Source organism: Penicillium crustosum, assembly GCF_028827405.1.
Source record: "Penicillium crustosum strain IBT 35664 chromosome Unknown utg000005l_segment0_segment0, whole genome shotgun sequence".
Lineage (NCBI taxonomy): Eukaryota > Fungi > Ascomycota > Eurotiomycetes > Eurotiales > Aspergillaceae > Penicillium > Penicillium crustosum.
This window is the reverse complement of record NW_026623126.1, coordinates 1,482,541-1,501,830: the sequence shown is the minus strand read 5'-3', so window position 1 is coordinate 1,501,830 and position 19,290 is coordinate 1,482,541. Positions and strand designations below refer to the sequence as shown.

At 46.6% G+C, this 19,290-nt stretch overlaps 8 protein-coding genes across 8 annotated transcripts; 5 read left to right on the top strand and 3 right to left on the bottom strand.

The window, feature by feature from the left end:
• Positions 1-71: 71 nt before the first annotated feature.
• Positions 72-335, top strand: N7487_011271 (uncharacterized protein; the record flags this gene model as incomplete). Its single annotated transcript, XM_056879001.1, has 1 exon — positions 72-335. One exon carries the CDS (start codon positions 72-74, stop codon positions 333-335), a length of 264 nt encoding a protein of 87 aa, XP_056724320.1.
• A 517-nt stretch (positions 336-852) lies between these two features.
• Positions 853-1,485, bottom strand: N7487_011270 (uncharacterized protein; the record flags this gene model as incomplete). Its single annotated transcript, XM_056879000.1, has 1 exon — positions 853-1,485. One exon carries the CDS (start codon positions 1,483-1,485, stop codon positions 853-855), a length of 633 nt encoding a protein of 210 aa, XP_056724319.1.
• A 2,864-nt stretch (positions 1,486-4,349) lies between these two features.
• On the bottom strand, positions 4,350-5,420 carry N7487_011269 (uncharacterized protein; the record flags this gene model as incomplete). Its single annotated transcript, XM_056878999.1, has 2 exons — positions 4,350-4,823; positions 4,941-5,420. 2 exons carry the CDS (start codon positions 5,418-5,420, stop codon positions 4,350-4,352), a joined length of 954 nt encoding a protein of 317 aa, XP_056724318.1.
• A 362-nt stretch (positions 5,421-5,782) lies between these two features.
• Positions 5,783-8,893, top strand: N7487_011268 (uncharacterized protein; the record flags this gene model as incomplete). Its single annotated transcript, XM_056878998.1, has 7 exons — positions 5,783-5,958; positions 6,006-6,161; positions 6,215-6,296; positions 6,351-6,410; positions 6,458-6,766; positions 6,816-7,099; positions 7,153-8,893. 7 exons carry the CDS (start codon positions 5,783-5,785, stop codon positions 8,891-8,893), a joined length of 2,808 nt encoding a protein of 935 aa, XP_056724317.1.
• A 2,737-nt stretch (positions 8,894-11,630) lies between these two features.
• N7487_011267 (uncharacterized protein) lies at positions 11,631-12,470 on the top strand (the record flags this gene model as incomplete). The annotated part of the gene is made up of 1 exon (XM_056878997.1): positions 11,631-12,470. The coding sequence occupies one exon, from the start codon at positions 11,631-11,633 to the stop codon at positions 12,468-12,470; it is 840 nt and encodes a 279-aa protein (XP_056724316.1).
• A 1,601-nt stretch (positions 12,471-14,071) lies between these two features.
• Positions 14,072-14,839, bottom strand: N7487_011266 (uncharacterized protein; the record flags this gene model as incomplete). The annotated part of the gene is made up of 1 exon (XM_056878996.1): positions 14,072-14,839. The coding sequence occupies one exon, from the start codon at positions 14,837-14,839 to the stop codon at positions 14,072-14,074; it is 768 nt and encodes a 255-aa protein (XP_056724315.1).
• A 1,766-nt stretch (positions 14,840-16,605) lies between these two features.
• Positions 16,606-17,734, top strand: N7487_011265 (isopenicillin N synthase family dioxygenase; the record flags this gene model as incomplete). Its single annotated transcript, XM_056878995.1, has 3 exons — positions 16,606-16,953; positions 17,048-17,483; positions 17,535-17,734. The coding sequence occupies 3 exons, from the start codon at positions 16,606-16,608 to the stop codon at positions 17,732-17,734; spliced, it is 984 nt and encodes a 327-aa protein (XP_056724314.1).
• Positions 17,735-18,067: 333 nt separating this feature from the next.
• N7487_011264 (DNA replication protein PSF1) lies at positions 18,068-18,949 on the top strand (the record flags this gene model as incomplete). The annotated part of the gene is made up of 3 exons (XM_056878994.1): positions 18,068-18,142; positions 18,265-18,785; positions 18,856-18,949. The coding sequence occupies 3 exons, from the start codon at positions 18,068-18,070 to the stop codon at positions 18,947-18,949; spliced, it is 690 nt and encodes a 229-aa protein (XP_056724313.1).
• Positions 18,950-19,290: the final 341 nt, after the last annotated feature.

Here is a 19,290-nt window from a genome sequence, read left to right as displayed (position 1 = left end):
ATGGCCGAGTGGAATTGATGTTCTCGTTATGCCAGCATGGTAGACTAGGCACTCTGTTCCCTGACAACACGATGGCCCCGTATCCTCTTAAGAAATTAGATCAAGGTGCTCGCTTCCCACGAGGCGGGGTTGTGGTGCTTCATGGAAAAGATGATACAGTGGCTTCAATAGAACAAAGCTATATGCTGGGAAAGAAGCTTTCTGAGGTCGATCCGGAGCTGGATTTCAAGCTTGTTGTGCGAGACGGCGAACATGGATTTGATCACTCGGCCAAGTTAAGGGATAAATGGTTGTGGGATGCGATTCAGGGCATCCTGAAAGCTTGGCTTGAGTAAACATTCTGGTGGAGCACATTATCTGATGAGGCTTCCAAAAAGTGCATCAAAATTATAGCGTGCGCATAAAGAATCTCACCTCCTTACGTAGTGGAAATACGATGCTAGTACACGCAAGGCAACTTGAGCACGATAAAGGTATCATTGTCGGCGATTCTAAGACTGTTCTTTTGAACGTGGCAGTCAAGTTGTGAAGGTTCATTTATATACACGGTGGTATCCTGGATTATTTGGGAGTGCTCTTGTGGCTGGTCAAGAAAGCAAGTCGAGGAGATAACCGGTATCAAAAGGGACGGGATAGACTTCAGCATCTGCACGGAGATTTGCTATAGAATTCACGGATTCAGAAGCACCCAGAAAGAAAATGCAAGGCAAGTATAACCCAGAATGATTCTAACTTAATTGTGACCGATTAGAAATGTGTCACTCAGAATTTGATGGTAGGTACCGTCTCTTTGATTGTGGTAAACGCCCACTCACCACCTTTTTTTTTACACTGCCAGGTCATTGGTTTCATTCACCTCTTGTGGCCAAAAGACTCAAAAAAATAGTCAATCCAAGAGACCCATGTCTGATCAGCTCCATCATCCCCATGCCATTCCCTCAACAGTAAATCATAAATATATAAAATCGCAAAACAAGACTTCAAGTATCGTTGCAAGCTCAGCCTGGCTTTCTCGTTTTCACCTCGTAATGGATCAATTACTCCTTTTATATCCTGCTCTCCACTCTCAGCCCACCCTTTCTTCTCCTGTTCGTAGGTCCAAGAATCCGTGACCCCCATTTTATTCCAGAATGCTCGATGTATAATGTTTTGCGCCGGATAGTCATAGTCAGAGAGTGCTTTGCTGGCGAAATTTTGGAAACATCGCGTTTCAAGGAGGGACACCTCCTTCTCCGTGGATACACCAAGTTTCAACCGTTTGCGAGAAAGGACTGCATCAAACAGATTTATCAAAAGATACGCCTCCAATGCAGAACTCGCAACCAGACTCACTCCAAATCCATGGCCCCAGTGGATATTTGCCAAAGTATGTACTGGAACATTGGGGTGGCGAGACAGAGTGAGTAAAACAGAGACTGCCTGTTTCGACATTACTTTCGCAGCGGTATCTTCACTGTCTGCCCCTGCGGCAATGATAATCAACATCTTGACAGCATCGGAAAGATCCCCATCCCCGCTGGAATAAGCCACTTGATCAGTACCAGCCCGGTGGATCCAGTATTGAATATCTTTGCAGTCTGTGAAGAGGGGGTTGTGCAATACAGAGTTTGTTTGATGTGATCCAAGGCCATAGCGTCGTTCGGCATAAGACAATAAAGTACCGTTAAAAAGGTTGTTTGGAGGTATCGGAGATCGAGGTATAGTTGCTTCAGTTGTAGAGAAATCCCGAATAGTTCCGATGAGTACACGACGAAAATGATGCAAACCAGCTGGCTCCCATGATTTATCGCAAGCGAACAGATCTGTGCGATTTGGAGTTACGCTTCGGTTACATCTTTTTAGGTCAAATTGGGCGGCTGCTTGATTCCATGGGATTTTGTGATCGAGGTGCATGTCTGACTTTGACCAACTTGAAGTTGAGTACAAAATTTAGTTGACATATCTCTCATTTATCGAAGGGTCTCTTGCTCTCGTCTAGTTCATACTAAGCGGAGTTAAGCGACCACATCGTAATCGTACACTAACAGTTTTTTTTTAGTTAACGAAAGGGCCCACTAGTTTTGTCAGCATCGCCGACTCCATAACTATATAACTTTAAATAGCTATATTAATTTCTGTTTATAGCTACACTAAGACCTATAGGTTCACTGGCGTCTCTTATCGTATTCATTGTCTAGCGGCTTTTCTGGGTCAGTATTTCGCTATAACCCCACACTAATATATCGGTAGTTTTTCAAGTAGAGCTAAATAATATCGTAAGTTATTTCGCGTTGCTTATTATTGCTAGCTCCCTGTCAACTATAAACTGGTCTATTGCGTTAGCTATAGGTAGACTGAGACATTTACCGTGGGACTTCCACCATTGGACTCTCCATCGGACTCCTGTGGGACTGGTGGGGCTACACAGGAAGTTGATTTGAAGAACGCCCTGGAAAATAGCGGACGAAGCATGAGAATAGACAAGCTATTGCTGAGATCTAGAGTCGGCTGAGAGACATGTCGGAATAACTTTGAATGACACGGGAATATCTGTGATTCCGAGGTACCGTTTGAGACCCTGGCTGGTCTCCGTTAAGCACGGCACTATTATAGGTAGCCAACTTCTATCGTGACCAGCGGTACTAGATACTGCCCGCATATTGCCAAGATAGGATTTTGCTCTCTCGTGTATTCTAGGGCTCTACGGATGCTGTAGTCTTCGAGGACTTTATTGGTCAGCTTCTTCGGTATTGTAGGAGATAGCCTGAACCAAAGTCCGTTCTAGTTATAGATAACGTATCTTTCTACTATTCTGATCGTATTGAGGAAATGTATATCGAAGCAGGAGTTAAGCTCGTATATCTACCACCTTACTCACCCGACTTAAATCCTATCGAGGAGTTTTTCTCTAAGTTAAAGGTATATATTAGACGGAACTTTGTGCGGTATGAAGAAGTGTAAAGGTATACTGTTTTCAGGTGTACGGCCTGTCAACCGGGTAAGATACGATGGTAGGAGAGAGGAACAGATTGTATTGTCTTCAGCGTGACAAGGCTAACTCTTGTCCAAGAGGAACAGGATCCAGGGGAGTCCTATGTTATCTATCCTATACCCCGCTTTGATCACATGGGGTCAGCAACGAATCAGTGGTGCTCCACTCTCGTGGCCCAGCCGATAAGGTTAAGTGACAATTCTGTTTTCATGTTGTAAGGATCCTTTATCCGTTACAAGAAGACCCAGAATAATGATTTCAAAGTTTCCTCGAGCGGTATATTGAGGTTGTTGGATCTCGAAAAAAGAGTGCCTTGGGTCATTTCCGACATTCTAGGGTGGTTATATTAATACTTATAGCTAGTTGGTAGCGTTAGAGGCGATGTAGCGTTAGACTTTATAGTGATAATATATATATACTACTATCTACAAAAGTTACTTAGTTCTCTGCTAACTCTAATTTTGTGTATACAGTAGTGGTTTAATCATCAACTTAGGGTTTCGCGTAAAACTGAAGTGATTTATAAGCTAATCTATTGTCTATACGAGCGCCTTCTTACGCCTTTATATATTTTTAAGCTACGGCCTATATAGCTTGGTCGTCTAGCGTAACATTCCTTATACACTTAACCTATTAGCCAATATCTCTTACGAACTGGCGTACAATACCTACTACAATCCCTTTGTCGATAAAGAATGAGGGATCTTGGTCCTCGTGAATTAGTTTAAGATTAAGACTATTGGCTAGTCCTTCGGAATCCGATTCGTTTATTATACCCAGACTTATCCACGTAGACTAAATAGTGCGACTGAAAGTCTAATAGGTTATATATATAGAAATCTCGTAGATCCGCATTTTGTTCCTTTGCTCTATATCGAGCCTCAGAAAAAGATACTTGCTAGATCGGCAGCATACGCTAGTTTCGCCATAGCAGCATTTAAATACAATCTCTTGCTGCCTATCGCGCACTTCAAATTGATAATGTTAAAGCTTGCCTTTTATTGGGCGGAAATTGGTTGATTATCGCGTCCTGCGCTGAATTTTAGTTTTCTGGCTCGGGTCGATCCGGTTTCCCGAAAAGTTGCCTGGTCATACCCACACCGGACCAACATAATACTCAATTTGGGCTGTCCGCCAATTTGATTCCATTTATTAGCGTCGCGGAGTTAACTTTAGTCGCCTAGTAGTGAATCTAGTTAAGGCATATCATATCACTCCTTAAGCTGAGTCAGATACCATCTCCAGATGCAACTACGTTCTCTCCCTCTGTGGGCCTATGGGAATAGCCTTTCGGGTTATGTATAGCCTGAATATCTATAGAAGTCCATTGATACAGGGGCTATCGCACGGGGTTGGAAATACAACACGCCGTTTCGATCTAGACGGTAGGGGTATCTTTTACCTGTTTCTCTCGATTTCTGAGTCCCCAGAAAACTTGCGAACACAAAACAAGAAGGGGAATACCAAGGAGGAGAGCCCATATCAACAGCCACAGAAGTACCACGGCAATAGAAAAGAGCCAAAATGCTCTGCTCATCTCTTTTAGCTCATGGTCGCTTAAAATATGAGACCAGAGCCGGTCCACCGGAACGGCGAGTGCAACTTGCATCGATGAAAGAGCGATAGATACGCTGGCAAATAGGAAGACTAAAGGGAAAGTTGCTCTCTCCATAAACTCGCCAGTGGACCAGTAGGAATTCTCGTAGAACCATCTGGTGCGAGTGTGCTGTGGACGGAATATCCGGACGGCCCAGTTTAGGCGGGACAGACGCAGCTGTCCATAGTGGTATCGCTTTGCAACCCTATCGTCTCCAACAACACGAAAGTGATTGATGAAGATCGACCATCCAATCTAGTCAATATCAGCTGGAATCAGATAACATTCCTTTGCGATCGCAAGGTCTAGAGGGCACTTGATAAGAGATGCGTATGAGCGCATAAACCCTATTGCAATCGAGCTATCGAATACCAAAGCGGCTGGCTCGGGAATTTTGGGAACAAGGGAAGAGTTTTCCGACGATAATACTGGCTTCAGAGGCTGTAGATACCGTACCCAAAACTCATAGTTCACCAAATACAAGGGTACAGGCTTGATGTAGATCTTGTTCTTGTTCCAAATGAGATGGAGTCGCGGGTCTTCGGTTGGGATAATGGCGCGTCCCTTGACCTTTTGCGTATGCAGCGCGTCGATATGACGACCAGATTTCTTTGCAACTAGCCACAGGTGGGTGTACAGCTCATCCAGGAGCGGGGTTGCTAATTCATTGGAAAGATGATCATGGACCTGACTGCGTAGAAGGCCGACACCAGGATTTCCTGGAATATATTGTATAGTTTTTGCCTCGCTCTCCGATTGTGCCGAATCATCTTTCGCGCCGAGAGGGCATTCCAGGAGCTCTGTATCCAGAGCACACGATGCAGGGAATGGAGCGCCTGTATAAGTAGACATAGCACCTCAACGGAACCTGGTCTAGGGGTTGAATTCATATCTTTCTCAGAACTGCACACCGCGGAGAGGCTGGTAGGGCCTTGGAATACACAGCCCCTACTTGAATCGGGCGGAGCGCTCTCTTAGACACCAATTATATCAACTGGTCTAGCGCCTGCAATTCAGCCGCAGATGGCTGGACTGCGCAGCTGGAAACAACCCAACTTATCGAAATCGTATAGCTGCTATGTTCTCGTGATCCAGCAACTATTTACCTACTCAGATTTAAAGTCATTTACGACCCTCTGCTGCTGAATACCGATTCCAACCGCCTTCGCCGGTCAAAGAGGGGCAACCCATGCGGCAGAGCCAAATCATCAGCTATGAATCAACCCACGATCCCGTATCTACTCACTTTCGTTCTCTCGGTCGCATTCATCTATTATCGGGTCACCAAAAGAATTCCGAGCCGGCTCATTGCCGATCAAGCTCCAAGGTCGAGATTCGAGCTTGTCCCGGTGAAGAGCTACAACGTGCCCGCGCGTGCTCGTGGGGTAGAGTAAGAATATACCCTATTGAATGTTTCGATTTTGCTGACATAAATAGCATCATATTTGTTCATGGTCTCGGGTCCAACCCTGACACGACGTGGCGAGCGAGAAGATCCACGAACACTTTACACCCAATCGAGGAAACCCGACCGAACAGTGAAAAATACGTGAACTGGGTCAGCGACTTTCTTCCAAGTGACATCCCCCAGAGGTCCGTAAAGATGCTCGCATCTTTTTCTATAATTATGACTCATATTGGAAGAGGGATGCGGTCTATACGCGGCTCCAGAGCGTCGGCACCCATCTCCTTGAACATATTGACGGGCAGATCCGTCAGTCGAAGCATGTGAGTTTGGGCAACTCCTTCAACCCAGGCTTCTTGCTGATTATTCCGCGATAGGAGCAGGGTCGATACCTGATCTTCGTGGGACATAGCTATGGGGGTCTAGTTGTCAAAGAGGTTAGCGAACTGCTGTTCTTTCCATGGGACATAGCTAAATACAATAGGCGCTTATTCAAGCCAAACGGATACGCGAGTTCAATCAAATTGTGGAGCAAACAAGGGCGATATTATTTCTAGGTACACCGCATCGCGGGACTAGCTTTGGCCCTTGGGGTCGACTTGCAGCATTCGCCTTGCAACCGCTAGGATCTAATCCATTGATCCTGGCCAATCTGGAATACGACTCTCTCGTGTTGAGTGATTTACACGAACATTTCATAACTAGTATACGAGATGATTTGCAAGTGGTCAACTTTTATGAGCAGAGGCCGCTTTGTATTTTCCGACTATGGTTCTTTCGATGGCAAATATTTGTGAGTAGGCTTATAAAACTGTACGCAATATTACTAATACCTTTACCAGTGTGTTCCCGAGAGCTCGGCTACCTATCCTGGGGTCGGCAAAATTGGTCTCGCCGTTGACCACTACGGATTGAACAAGTTCGAGTCAAGAAATGAATGCTACAATAGCATCTTATCGAAGCTCTCCAGAATATTGACGCCTCTAGTTGAACCGACGAAGCACCTCTATTCTGTCCCGCTTGAGACAGTACAGACCTTTACTCAGCGTGATCAACTTTGGAAGGAGCTGGAAGAAAAGCTTCAAATACGGCACGAAAGCGCTAGCGTTCCATTTGCAGTCACTCTGTACGGATTAGGGGGGCGGGTAAATCTCAGTTAGCCCTAAAGTTTACGGAAAGTAATGTTAATCGGTTCAACCCGATACTTTGGATTGATGCAACACGTGAAGAGACTGTCCGATCCAGTTTCATAAGATGTGCTGCCGAAATCGGGCTTCCAGAAGAACAAGAAAAGCAACAGAGCACGGCTCTTATAGACGACCGCGTCATCCAAGGTGTACTTCGATGGCTTCGAGACCGGACCGAAGTGGATGACGAATGGCTAGTTATCGTCGACAATGCCGACGACTTCACTTGGGGCCTCAGGAAGCTTATGCCAAAGGGAACCCGGGGGAAAATTGTTATCACCAGCCGCGATGACCAAAGCCAAAAGTTGATCGATAGGGGCTGTGAACAAATTCGCATTGATGTTATGTCGCCTCGGGAAGCGAGACTTGTTCTTCTGCGCCACCTTTCAGATGATATTAACTTGCTGCCAAAGTCCGTACAAAATGACTGCGATGAGGTGGCGAATAAGCTTGGATATTTGCCACTAGCACTAGATCTTGCCGGTGCGTACATTGGTAATAGTATTGCCCCTGAACAATCCGTTAGGCAGTATTTGGAAGACTATATGAAGCATCGTGATGAGCTCTTGCAGATGAATCATCTTCGAGGGCTTTCCCCTACGGAAAGAACCGTTTGGACTGTATGGGATACCACCCTGGAGAAAATTGAAACGGAGTATACGCAGCTGCAGCCTGGTCTACTGTTGACATTCTTAGCACATTTCCAAGGTACCATTGTCCAGGATGAAATGTTTCGTTTAGCAAGTCTTGGCATGTCTGCTGTCGTCGACGAGTTCGGCGAAGGGGTTTCCACTGAGATCCGGATGTTTCTTCCGGAAACCGAAGGGAAATGGGACAACTTCACGTATCGACATAGCATAGATGTCCTCGCTCGCTACAGCCTAATACAGCGAGTGCACGGAGAGTGGCCTGGTACCATAATGCACAGCCTAGTTCAGTGGCGGGCAATTCATCGCGATCAAAATCAACAATGGGAGTGGTGGTACACCAAATTTATCCTTGCTGCATGCTCTCAGATTAAAGAAGAAGATCACCAGCCACAATTTCGTCGTCATCTTACTTTGCATGTTCCGGATGTGAGTAATATTGATCTGAGCTGCATAAAAAATATAGAAATGGGTGAGGTTTTCATCTGGAACACACTGGCAAGGGTGCACTATGATGAAGGCCGGTGGGAAGCGGCCGAGCAGCTCGAATTGCAGGTGATGGAGACTCGCAAGACGAAGCTCGGCGAGGACCATCCCGACACGCTGACCAGTATGGCCAACCTAGCGTCGACGTATAGGAATCAGGGCCGATGGGAAGAGGCCGAGCAGCTTTTTGTGCAGGTGATTGAGACTCGCAAGACGAAGCTCGGCGAGGACCATCCCTCTACGCTGACCAGTATAGCCAACCTAGCGTCGACGTTTTGGAATCAGGGCCGGTGGGAAGAGGCCGAGCAGCTCGAGGTGCAGGTGATAGAGACTCGCAAGACGAAGCTCGGCGAGGACCATCCCGACACGCTGAACAGTATGGCTCATCTCGCTTTCATCTGGAAATCTGCAGGCCACGATGCCGAAGCCATATCTCTGCTACGAGAGTGCTTGACCAAGCAGAAGCAAACACTCGGCCTAAACCATCCCACTACTTTATCTAATTCTGTAATATTGTTAGCATGGGAAACAGAAGTGGCAGGGGACACTGAAGGGGAATGGCAAACGGATGAGGAGTGGGAAAGTGATAGGCAATACTGAAGAAAGCGCTGAATACGGATGCTTAGTTCAAACGCTCAGCAGTTTATGTTCACAGTGCATTTTCTGCTTCATATGTACTTTTTAAACAACGTGCCATCATAGATTGGCGTAATGCGCACTCCTTGAAAGGGATTAACCCTTTCGCTCCATTCGGCTTCGTTAGAAAATCAATGAGACAAGTAGATGGAAATGTCGTCAATAAGCTCAAAAGGCTACAAGACGCAGGTATCCTTCGTAAGAGTATTACGAATAAATGAGTAATCGACATAACACGTGATAGAGCCTTTCAATACGATTCAATATTTAAAACAAAGCTGAGCGGGAAATAGGTTATCGTGTTTCGGACTAGGGTTCGAGATAGATTCTATAAGAGCAAAGTGGTGAAACTAATTTCGATCCATCCTGTAACAGTTGGTACGGCGGATGCAATGACAAAATCGCTAACGCAGTGCCAGTAATCATGCTTCCGTTGACTCTGGAGGAAGTAGCCAATCTCATTACTTAAGCGACAATTCTGACGGGTTTCCATGTTGTAAGGATCTTTTATCCGTTACACTAACATTGCTATTGTAGCTGCCGCTCTTCGAGGCGTAGCCAGTCTAACTTCTTGTAGTCTGGTCAAAATGATAATGAGAGGAGGGGGGCTGTGCTTGCCTCGTGCAATTGGGAAAATATGCCAAGCGCCGGTGTCTTGCATCCACTTACATCCATTTTCACCAATGGATCATCGACACATAAATACGCTAGAGCGAACAAAGTAGCCACCTAGATACTTCTATAGAGAATGATAGGGTCTGAAGGCACCTGAGTGATTCTATGACGTAAGGGCAAGGAGGGAAGCCTAATAGGCAAAAAGGCAACTCGGCGGCGAAGTAGACATAGCCTACTGCGTAGTTGGTCTCCCATTAATGATTACGGTATCCACAACTGATGCAGGGGTTTTGTGAGAGAAATAAAAAAAAGAAAAAGGAACAAAAAGGAGAAGAGGAAAATCTTTCATTCCCGTTTTCTTTTTTTTCAGTTGTTATTGGCATGCATGCCCTGCCATGGGATAGGAGCACGCGATTGGGGGAGGGAGTGTCGGGATCAGCGGGCTGCTCCGGGCCGTTCATCTAGGTAGCGATCGCCATGGGGCCAAACTGCTGGACGTTTCGAGAAAATTAATCTAGTTCATTCTCTACGTGAAGATCTAGCCAGAAGAGACTACGTGCTAGATAAGCTATCCAAGAGTAGGCTGAGTGCTCATTGGCCCCCAGATCCCTTTGGAATCATGGATGGTTCTTTTCCTCCACCAGTCTCACGCTCTCAGCCTTGCTACCTTCAGACTCCACTCATTTTGATATCAATTTTACGCGGCAATACCTTTGATCATACCCGAACCCGCCGCTAAGTGCGACGGGGCCCGAAAACATATTTTAACCACTATGCGCGGACTAAGCCCGGGGCTGCCTTGACCAACCCATGTAACTCTTAGATCGCTTGAGCTAGACTTATTACACTGGGTGATCAGGAAGTGGTACTTTGCATGCCGTGGCTTAGGTCTGTTCCTGTGAAGCGAGTCAAAAATCAAGAGCCTGATCCTCATCTTGATCATCACCTTTAAGCCAGAAGGTAGTGTGCCCTTAAGTGCAACATTTTGCCGATGCCTTCTATACGGAGAGCTGCATAACGTCTTCTAAGTAAAAACTCTCTCATCAAATTTGTATCAATATGCTTGCATTAGCAGGGTAGCTTAGCATACATCTTGCGAGCTAATCAAAACCATCACCAACGGCGCTACAGGTGAGAAATATCACAAACAATTGGTTTTCCTCTGTCTATCTTTGGTCCCGATCTAAAAATAAAACGAGAACGAAACAAAATACGATAAATAAAATCCCAATTTGTTATATCAAGTACACGATCCAGTAACACACCCTTGTTCTTATCCGACAGATATGGGAATACCTCGGCGACAAGTGGGGTATTTTAAAGAGAGAAATCTGTGATAATCGTAATTATGGGTACATAACAGGAATATTTTTGCAGTCTGGGATGCAAGGACTATTTTCTCTCGTTGAACCTTTTGAGCCAGAACGTAGGAATCTCTCTGTGACCATCGAAATATCCAACTCAACCCCCGATGCCGCGGAACCTCCTCTGGCGGCTGACCACATGAGGCTAGTGAGAGCCACGAACCCTTGGGGGGTGGCCGGGGGAGAGGGGCCCACATACCAACCATGCACTTCAGAGCCAATTATTCTTTCGTATTGCGACATAGACCTGGCCACCTAACTTAGCAGCGCTAGCAGCTTCAGATCATTCCAGTGGCGCAGGATTATGCGCTGGTCTTAGCTTGAAATAGCCCGCCAATGAGGTCGACACCTGACCATTGATGGGACTGGAAAATACGCCAGTCGTGCTTTCTCAATCAAGAATGCTAACGCATCTTACATTGCTATCCATCAGGAGTCAGGAGATAGACAATGGATCAACAAACATGAGCTGCTACCCACAATCTCTAAAACTTCACATTCATAGGTCGCTAGAGAGGAATGGCCTGAGCAACAACCAATGTATAATAAAACACCAGCGCAGAAGGTGAAACTAGCCCAACATTAGTGTTGTTACATCGCATATTAGTTCTGTGCCCCGAAATACCGTTTTCTTCTGAATTAAAGATATATATAGTTTCCTAACCTGTCTAAAAAAAAGTGGCACATGTTACACAAATTCAGCGTACTGGCAATATCCACTGATGTTTTCATTAATCTTTGAAAAGTCTCTGCAATGTCGACCTCACGATTTATGCGGGTCCCAACCGCTCATAGAGCCTTTTCGCAGTCATAATGCACGCTACCTTTCTATCCCCGATAAAAGTCACCCCAATGGCTCGCGCGATGAAGCCGTTGCAACGAAGCTACTGTATCCAACCAAGCCCTCAACTGGAAGCAAGGTACAGTTGAAGGGGATGAGTCACCTCATCGCAAAACTAGAGATTACTTCGCAAGTTCTCGTCGCTCAAGGAGAGGAACCAGCTGAAGAAAACAAGCGGAAGCATCAAGCCTTAAAGACGAAACCAACACCAAAACTAAATCGACGCAGAAAGAGTAACCAATTGTCCTCCAACGATAGGTCTGATAAGCATGATATGGGTGAACACTTCAAGGTTCTATCGCCAGAAGATGTCAGCTCCTTCTCATTCATTCTCGAACCAAACACGAGCAAACGGTTTTGTCGAGAGAAGATCGAATTATGGTTGCCGAAAAACCCACACGAAATAACGACGGACTTCTCTCGTCCAGGAATGGTACTTCTTAGACCACAGGCTTTGATACATGCTACTTCTAAGACGGCTAAGAAGAGTTCTCCATCTAAGAAAGTTTCAACTACCCAAAAGTCTGGTTTGGGTACTTTCGTGGAACCACGCATTTCAACAAATCTACCCATTGGTAAAATTACACGGTCTGGTGGTCAGGGAAAGGAAACACAAGAGTGTTTGAGTTTGAACGAGGTCAATCCAATCCAAAAATTCAAACCCTACACCTCAAAGCTCACCCCCGCAACCTATCTGAGAGTCTTAGGGAACTTCTTATAAAGCCTCTCTCGGCGAGTGATTTGAAGTTTAAGGGTTCGATGTATATATTTTGGCAACAAGGCAATTTTGGATACCTTAAGATTGGACGCTCGGTGGATGTTCGTCGCCGTTTCAGGGAATGGTCTAATCAATGCAAGAAGAATATGGGAATTCACTTTCCAGACTTCGCACGAGAGACAAGCGATGGCCAGCGAGTTTTGAAAGAGGTTGCCCATATTTGTCGTGTCGAGGCTTTGGTTCACCTAGAATTGTTGGAGCACAGAAAAATCGAAGAGAAATGCCCAGGCTGCTCTCGGAACCACAAAGAGTGGTTCAAAATCCCAGATGAAAGAGCGTTAGCTGTTGTGCAGAAGTGGATGGCTTGGATGGGGACGGAGCCGTATGAGAAACGAGGAACGGGAGGTGAAGAAAAATGGGAGCTAAAAGCCAGAGAAATGGAGCGACTAAGCTCTCTTAGCCAACCTTTGTTTCCCGAATCGGTCCCAAAATCTCAGGCTCAGGAACAAAGACTGGCTTCTCTTCGTCCTAGAGCTTCCTCTTCAGCCCCATGGCGAGGTGGAAAGGACAAATTGGGACGGAGATCAATTTAGCTTATACTTCACAGTCTACCCTTAAGCCGCTATCTGTGGCAGGTACGAATCCTGGGTTGCGCGAAATAAAAGTGGAGACATAGTTTTCAACCATGGTCGAATACCTTTTTAAACGCCATGGCGGATATCGGATATCAGACCCGTGGACCACAACCCACATGGGTACTAGCAGAAGGTTCATCTAATCAATCTACAGTGCACTAATCTAGGCTAGATTAAAAGAGACAATCCCCCACTAATGCCCGATCAAATCTCAATCATACTGAGCATGCAGCAGGCTTACCAGCACCTTATCTGAATTGAGAGTAGTTCAATGGGGCTCAAGGGGGGTGGGAACGACGTTTTTGTACGGCATTCGATACATACGCATATGTACTCATGCCTCAAGTGGAAGACAATCAGTGGTGCTAATTAGCCTCTCGAGACGACTATATATCCTCGCCACATCCTTCGGGTTGAGCACCTAGAATCTTACATTCGGGCAGGGAAAGAAAGCCCATCTTGCCCAAAGACATAAGCCCAGAAAGTACAATATATTTCGTAGAAAAGATATGAACTAGATATAAAATACACATGTGAATGTCGATTGATGGGGCGATGGTACTATGAAAGAAGATGTCTAGTAACGAGAGGAGATGGGAACCACTACAAGGAAGAACTACAGAGCCTATTTTTTTTTAGTGATAATGAAATGAACCGAGGCGAGAATTGACATTTACTTGACACGGATAAATATGCTAATCTAGCAGAACTTTCCTGTTATTGATACTTGGTCGAAATGGAAAGCGGACATAAATAGCTTCTTGATGGATGATGATAACTCAGATTTACTTTGATCAGATATTTAGCTTTTCAAAAGTATGTATACCGAGACAACTATCATCTCAACTCGATATTGTATCATAAATTCCAAGGGTTTCTGTTCGCTCCACATGGTGATGTAAAATCACAGGAAAAAAAAGAATGTACAAACAAAAAGAACACATCCAAATGTCGTTTCGAAGCCGTAAATCATATAAACATCCCTGCAACACCAACTGCCAATCCAAAGACCAGATCATGGAGACTCGACATTCGCGCAGGAGAGGCATCATTTCCATTCGCATCCGCACTACCAGTCTGTGTCGCAACGCTGCTACAGTACGCCAAGTTGATACCATGGCAAGCCTCCGCACTCAAGCTCGAGCAAATGGAAGTCGCCTGCGACGCAGCCGTGACAGCCTGAACTGTCTTGCCTCCCCCGGCGGCGCCAATAGTGACGCCGTAGCGGCCCATCAGATTGCCAGTGCACTGTGTGTACTCAGACTGACACACGGAGTAGTAAGACGAGCAAGTTTCGGGATTGTTGAAAGTAGTCGGGACAACAATAAATGGGTATGCGCCGTCCAATGTTGACCCGGTAACAGACGCTGCCCCGCTCTCCGTGGTGGTCGCAGTTGCGCCGCTGGGGAACATAAACACGGTGTCTGTACCTGTCGTCTTCGTGCCTGTTAGACTGCCGGTGCAGCTTGCACCGCTCGCACAGCATGCAATGTTGTTGGCATCATCGCGCGAGCAGTTCGTTCCCTGCTTACAGCATGCATTGGAGTTTCCCAGTTCGGTGCAGGGGTTGAAACCGCTCGGGCAATTGTTTTCGTCTCGTCTGAGGATGCGGAGGACTTCAAAGGCTCGTTTGTTTACTGTGGCCTTTTCTGCTGCGGTGAAGGGTGCTGTCTCTGTTGAGTGGACGGTCGAGGTGAGGAATGTGGCGGCAATCCAGATCCACCGGGAAGCCCGCATTCTTGGAGTCTGAGGCGGGGTTGGAATGGTTGGTTTGAAGGAGTGGACTCGAGGCCTAGGTTGAATCGATTGAATTGGGTGTGTTAATGGTTTATTCTCATACTTCGTTTCGTCGTTGGGGGCGTTATCCGAGGTTGGACTCGGGTGTCAACAAACTACTCAAAGGAGTTAAATTAGCTTTCATCGGTCGCGAGGGGTATAATTGAAGACTCAGTGCTTGAACATACCTGGATATTTGCAGTCTGAAGGAAAATTTTAGGGATTCTAGAAAAGATCAGAGCTTAAAGAACAAATGATGTAGTTCCTCCGTTCTTAGGTCAGGTCACAAATCTCCACCGGGGATGCCCCAGCAACCGCAGCCCGACCCTCTAAACCCGAAGCCCAAGGGTATATTAATTTTCCTATATTAATTTCTATTAATGGGAGCAATGGTAATATGTATTAAACCGATTTTAATCACTAAAATATAATCTGTGAAACAAAACGTGGAACACAATTTGGCACCCAACTACTGAATACTGCAGCTAAATTGTTACTTGGGTGCATCCAAGGTTGATTGGGCATCTAAATATATTTCGATAAACCACTGGATATTACCAGTCAGAAGATTTAAACTGAATCCATAATCTATTCTCGCACTATCTGTACTCCGTATAGGACTTATCAATTGCTCACCCCCACACCGTCTCTTCCTACTAATTCTCCCGCCGATCTATCAGTCTAATCTCTGAGCCCGCCTTTTCACTATCGTATCCGCACCGGCGATCCGACGCTATGTATAGCTCCGTGGGAATCGGATTATTCTTGTGAAATGGCACCTCATCTCTTGGCCCAAGGGAAAGACATCGAAATTTCCCCCCAGGACAGACTGTACGGCTGCTGTCTGTAGCGGCGAGGAGTAGGACAGGCGGGATATTCAATTTATTGCCGATCCCTCCAGGTCGCGACGCACCCTTATAAACCTCTACCGAGCCGTGAAAGCCACGGTGTCGTGCAAAACTTCCAAACCAGGCGCGATAGCTTTAAAACGGGGATTCTTCACTCTCATTAGAATCGAACAAATATAGCACTCCGGTATAGACACCGCATCGAGGTCTATATCTGTGAAAAGTGGCGCATCTCTAGAGATAGACAAAAATTTCCAGGATATCTAGGTTATTGTCCTCATCTAGAAAAATTTCGTCAACCACCTTCATTGAAATATCATTCACCCAGTAAAAGAAGCCTAGCTCAGGCGAGTATATCGAATCCAGGAAGGAATTAACTGACGGGTGGAGACATTCGCGAACAGCCTGTGCACCTCTATCTGCAAAAACGAAAGGTTGACTAGCTAGCTCTCTTGTTTGTGGCGAACCATCTATCTATACACAACCAGGTAGTTGTGTAGCCTCGCACAGCGTTCGTGATCGAGGGAGCCATTGAGGTACGCGGGGGTTGGCCACCGACACTAAGAATCTTAAATTTTGAGGACCTGCTGCGGTATGGCACTCGTGGTGAATCCGGGTGGTGATGCTTAGAGAGGGAAAACTTGAGATTCAAATGCGATGCACTGGGACAACAGGGAGCTAAACCTAAAAAAAGGAAAACATCCAGAAAAGGAAATTCACAAATGTATGTTGGTTTCTCTCATTGGGGTACCCCAGTGTCTGACATGTGAGGGGTGTTAGGTCGGAAACGTGCCCTTTTTTCCCTTTCCAATGTTGTCTTATATCATCTCCTAATTTATTTCCTGGCTATTATACCCCTACACTAGACCTAAAGTTGTCATGGCTTCTACCGAGCCCCCCAACATCCCTGTGGTGGACTTTGCTGGCTGGAACACAGAGTCCAGTCGTCAGCGAATCGCCCAGGACATCGTCGCTGCCTGCAAAACAGTGGGCTTTGTATACATCATCAACCACTCATTGCCAGAGTCGATGTTAGACGAGGCATTCAACTGGTCGAAGCTATTTTTTGAACTGCCACAAGACGAGAAACTCAAAGCACCACATCCAGAGGGATGGGCGGTTCACAGAGGGTATTCTTGGCCTGGGCTGGAGAAGGTGTCACAGGCGATGAGTACTGGTAATGACCAGGAAAGGGCGGACCAGCTGAGAGAGGTTACAGACATTAAAGTGAGAACCCACTGTGTTTGTTCACGACCTCATACATCCCAGTCAACACCGACTTCATCTATGCATAATTCTGAGCTCCATTGACTTGCCACAGGAAAGCTATGACATAGGAAGCGACCAGAATGCCACCCAGCCTAATCAATGGCTGCCCGAACACACTCTTCCTGGATTTCGTGACTTCATGCTCCGCTTCTACTGGGAGTGTTTTCGTGTCGGAGGGGAGGTCCTACAAGCGCTTGCTGTTGGTTTGGAGCTAGACGAGAACCATCTGCTTGAGAAGCACTCGGGTCATAATAATCAGCTGCGCCTACTACACTATCCGTCTATCCCGGCAGAAGCAATTGAGACAGAGCGTGCAGCCAGATGCCCCGCACATACCGATTGGAGCTCGATCACCTTGCTGTTTCAAGATGATTGTGGTGGGTTGGAAGTCGAGGATGTTTCATCACCGGGCAAATTTGTCTCTGCTACGCCAATCAAGAATGCAATTGTGATGAATGTGGGAGATCTTTTGCAGAGGTGGAGTAATGGTCTGTCGCTCGGTATCCTCCTGGTCTGCCCTCAACTGCTAACTTGTATAGATCTTCTGAGGTCTACCAGCCATCGAGTCACCTTGCCCCCTCTTCCTGATAGGTTCGAAGGAGCTGATCGTATGACCCGTAGACGGTTCTCTATCCCGTATTTCATGGCACCGGAACCTGACTCGGTGATTGAATGTATTCCATGTGTCGGAGAAGGTGCTGCAAAGTATGAGCCGATCACACAGGCTGGATACAACTAAATGAGGGCTTCTATGCAGTACTAATAGTAGTATCAATTATTCGCTCACCTTTTTGGCATCGAAAATAATTCCATTGGTCACTTTCCCCCGATTCGTCTAGAATTGAAGCCATTGTGCTCCTTCCCGATTTCTTTACCTTCCTCCTTCCTCTTTGGCTGTCTTTCGTGGCACTTCAACCTTTTACACAACATCTAATATATTACTCCCACTTCCAATGTACTTCTTATTTCTTTCTTTCGGAGGTAAAGAGCCTTTGCCCAAGAAGTGACTTCATACTTGACCTTGGCGCCGATCACTCCACCTGACTAAGAGCCAATCTTGGCGTTCGCCGAAATGGATCAAAGTCGCGTCCCTCACCAGGACCCCGACCGCGTGGCCACCATGTACGGCGAACTCGGCAACAAATTGGTACGTGAACTATGGATTTATACTGTCTCCGGGGATTGCCAATCCAAACCCCAACACCGACCAACAAATAACAAACACAAGAGAGAAAAGCAACCCGCTGACCAACACCTTACCCGCGATAGGTCCAACACGCCAAACGCACCCAATCCCTCGCCCATCTACCCCCCTACCAAACAGAGATCGTGCGCGCAGTAAGCCGCGAAGTCCGCGATCTCGACCGCGATGTCACGCGCCTCCTAGAGCCCTTCGAGGGCGCATTCAACCCCTCAGCCGACCCAGCCATCGCCTGCGCCCTACTCGTCGACCACCTGTGCATGCGCCGGAACAAGCGCTGTCTACTCGCGTACCACCGCGTGCGCACAGAGAAGCTCGAGGAGCTTTGCTGGACGGGAGTGGATATCCTCGAGCAGCAGCAGCCGTCCGAAGACGGTGGGGTGGCTCAGCACACGGCTCTCGGGGCTAGCGGGCATAGCTCGCTAAGTCCTGAGGAGGAGGAGTATTTTCGTCAGTACGGGGATATGCTTGCTGCGTATAAGGGCCAGTGGACGGATGTTGATTTGACGGGGACGTTGGAGCCGCCCAAGGATTTGTTTATTGATGTACGGGTGTTGAAGGATGCTGGTGAGATCCAGACTGAATATGGGTACGTATTTTCCCCCTTCTCCCTTTCTTTCTGGTATTGTTTGGGCATCCGGTGGCTAATTCGGGTTCAGTGTGATCAACTTGACTAAGAACAGTCAACTCTATGTTCGTCAAGGTGATGTGGAACGGCTAATTGCTCAGGGTTTCCTGGAGCGGTTGACTTGAATGTGAGTTGGGACTACCTGGCTGCTTCGGGTTCTATATGAGTACAAGAAACATGAATTGGCGTTGGCTATCTACAGTGGTTTTATGAAGGGACCATGTACTTTGAGATACCCCCGCCGTTAGCGTGTCTAGACCTAACGGCCAATATGATTTTCTGCATTGCAATAGTGTGACACCAGTCTGGTTATGTACGACTGCTGGTTTGATGGCTATTTTTTTATTTTTTATTTCTATCGAAAGTATTCTCTAGGGCTAGATTGGCCTATGGTAAAAGACCAATCGAGGTGGAGCCTACCAAGGTACCTAGGTAGGTAGATCCAGTCTAGACAATCACCTCGGAA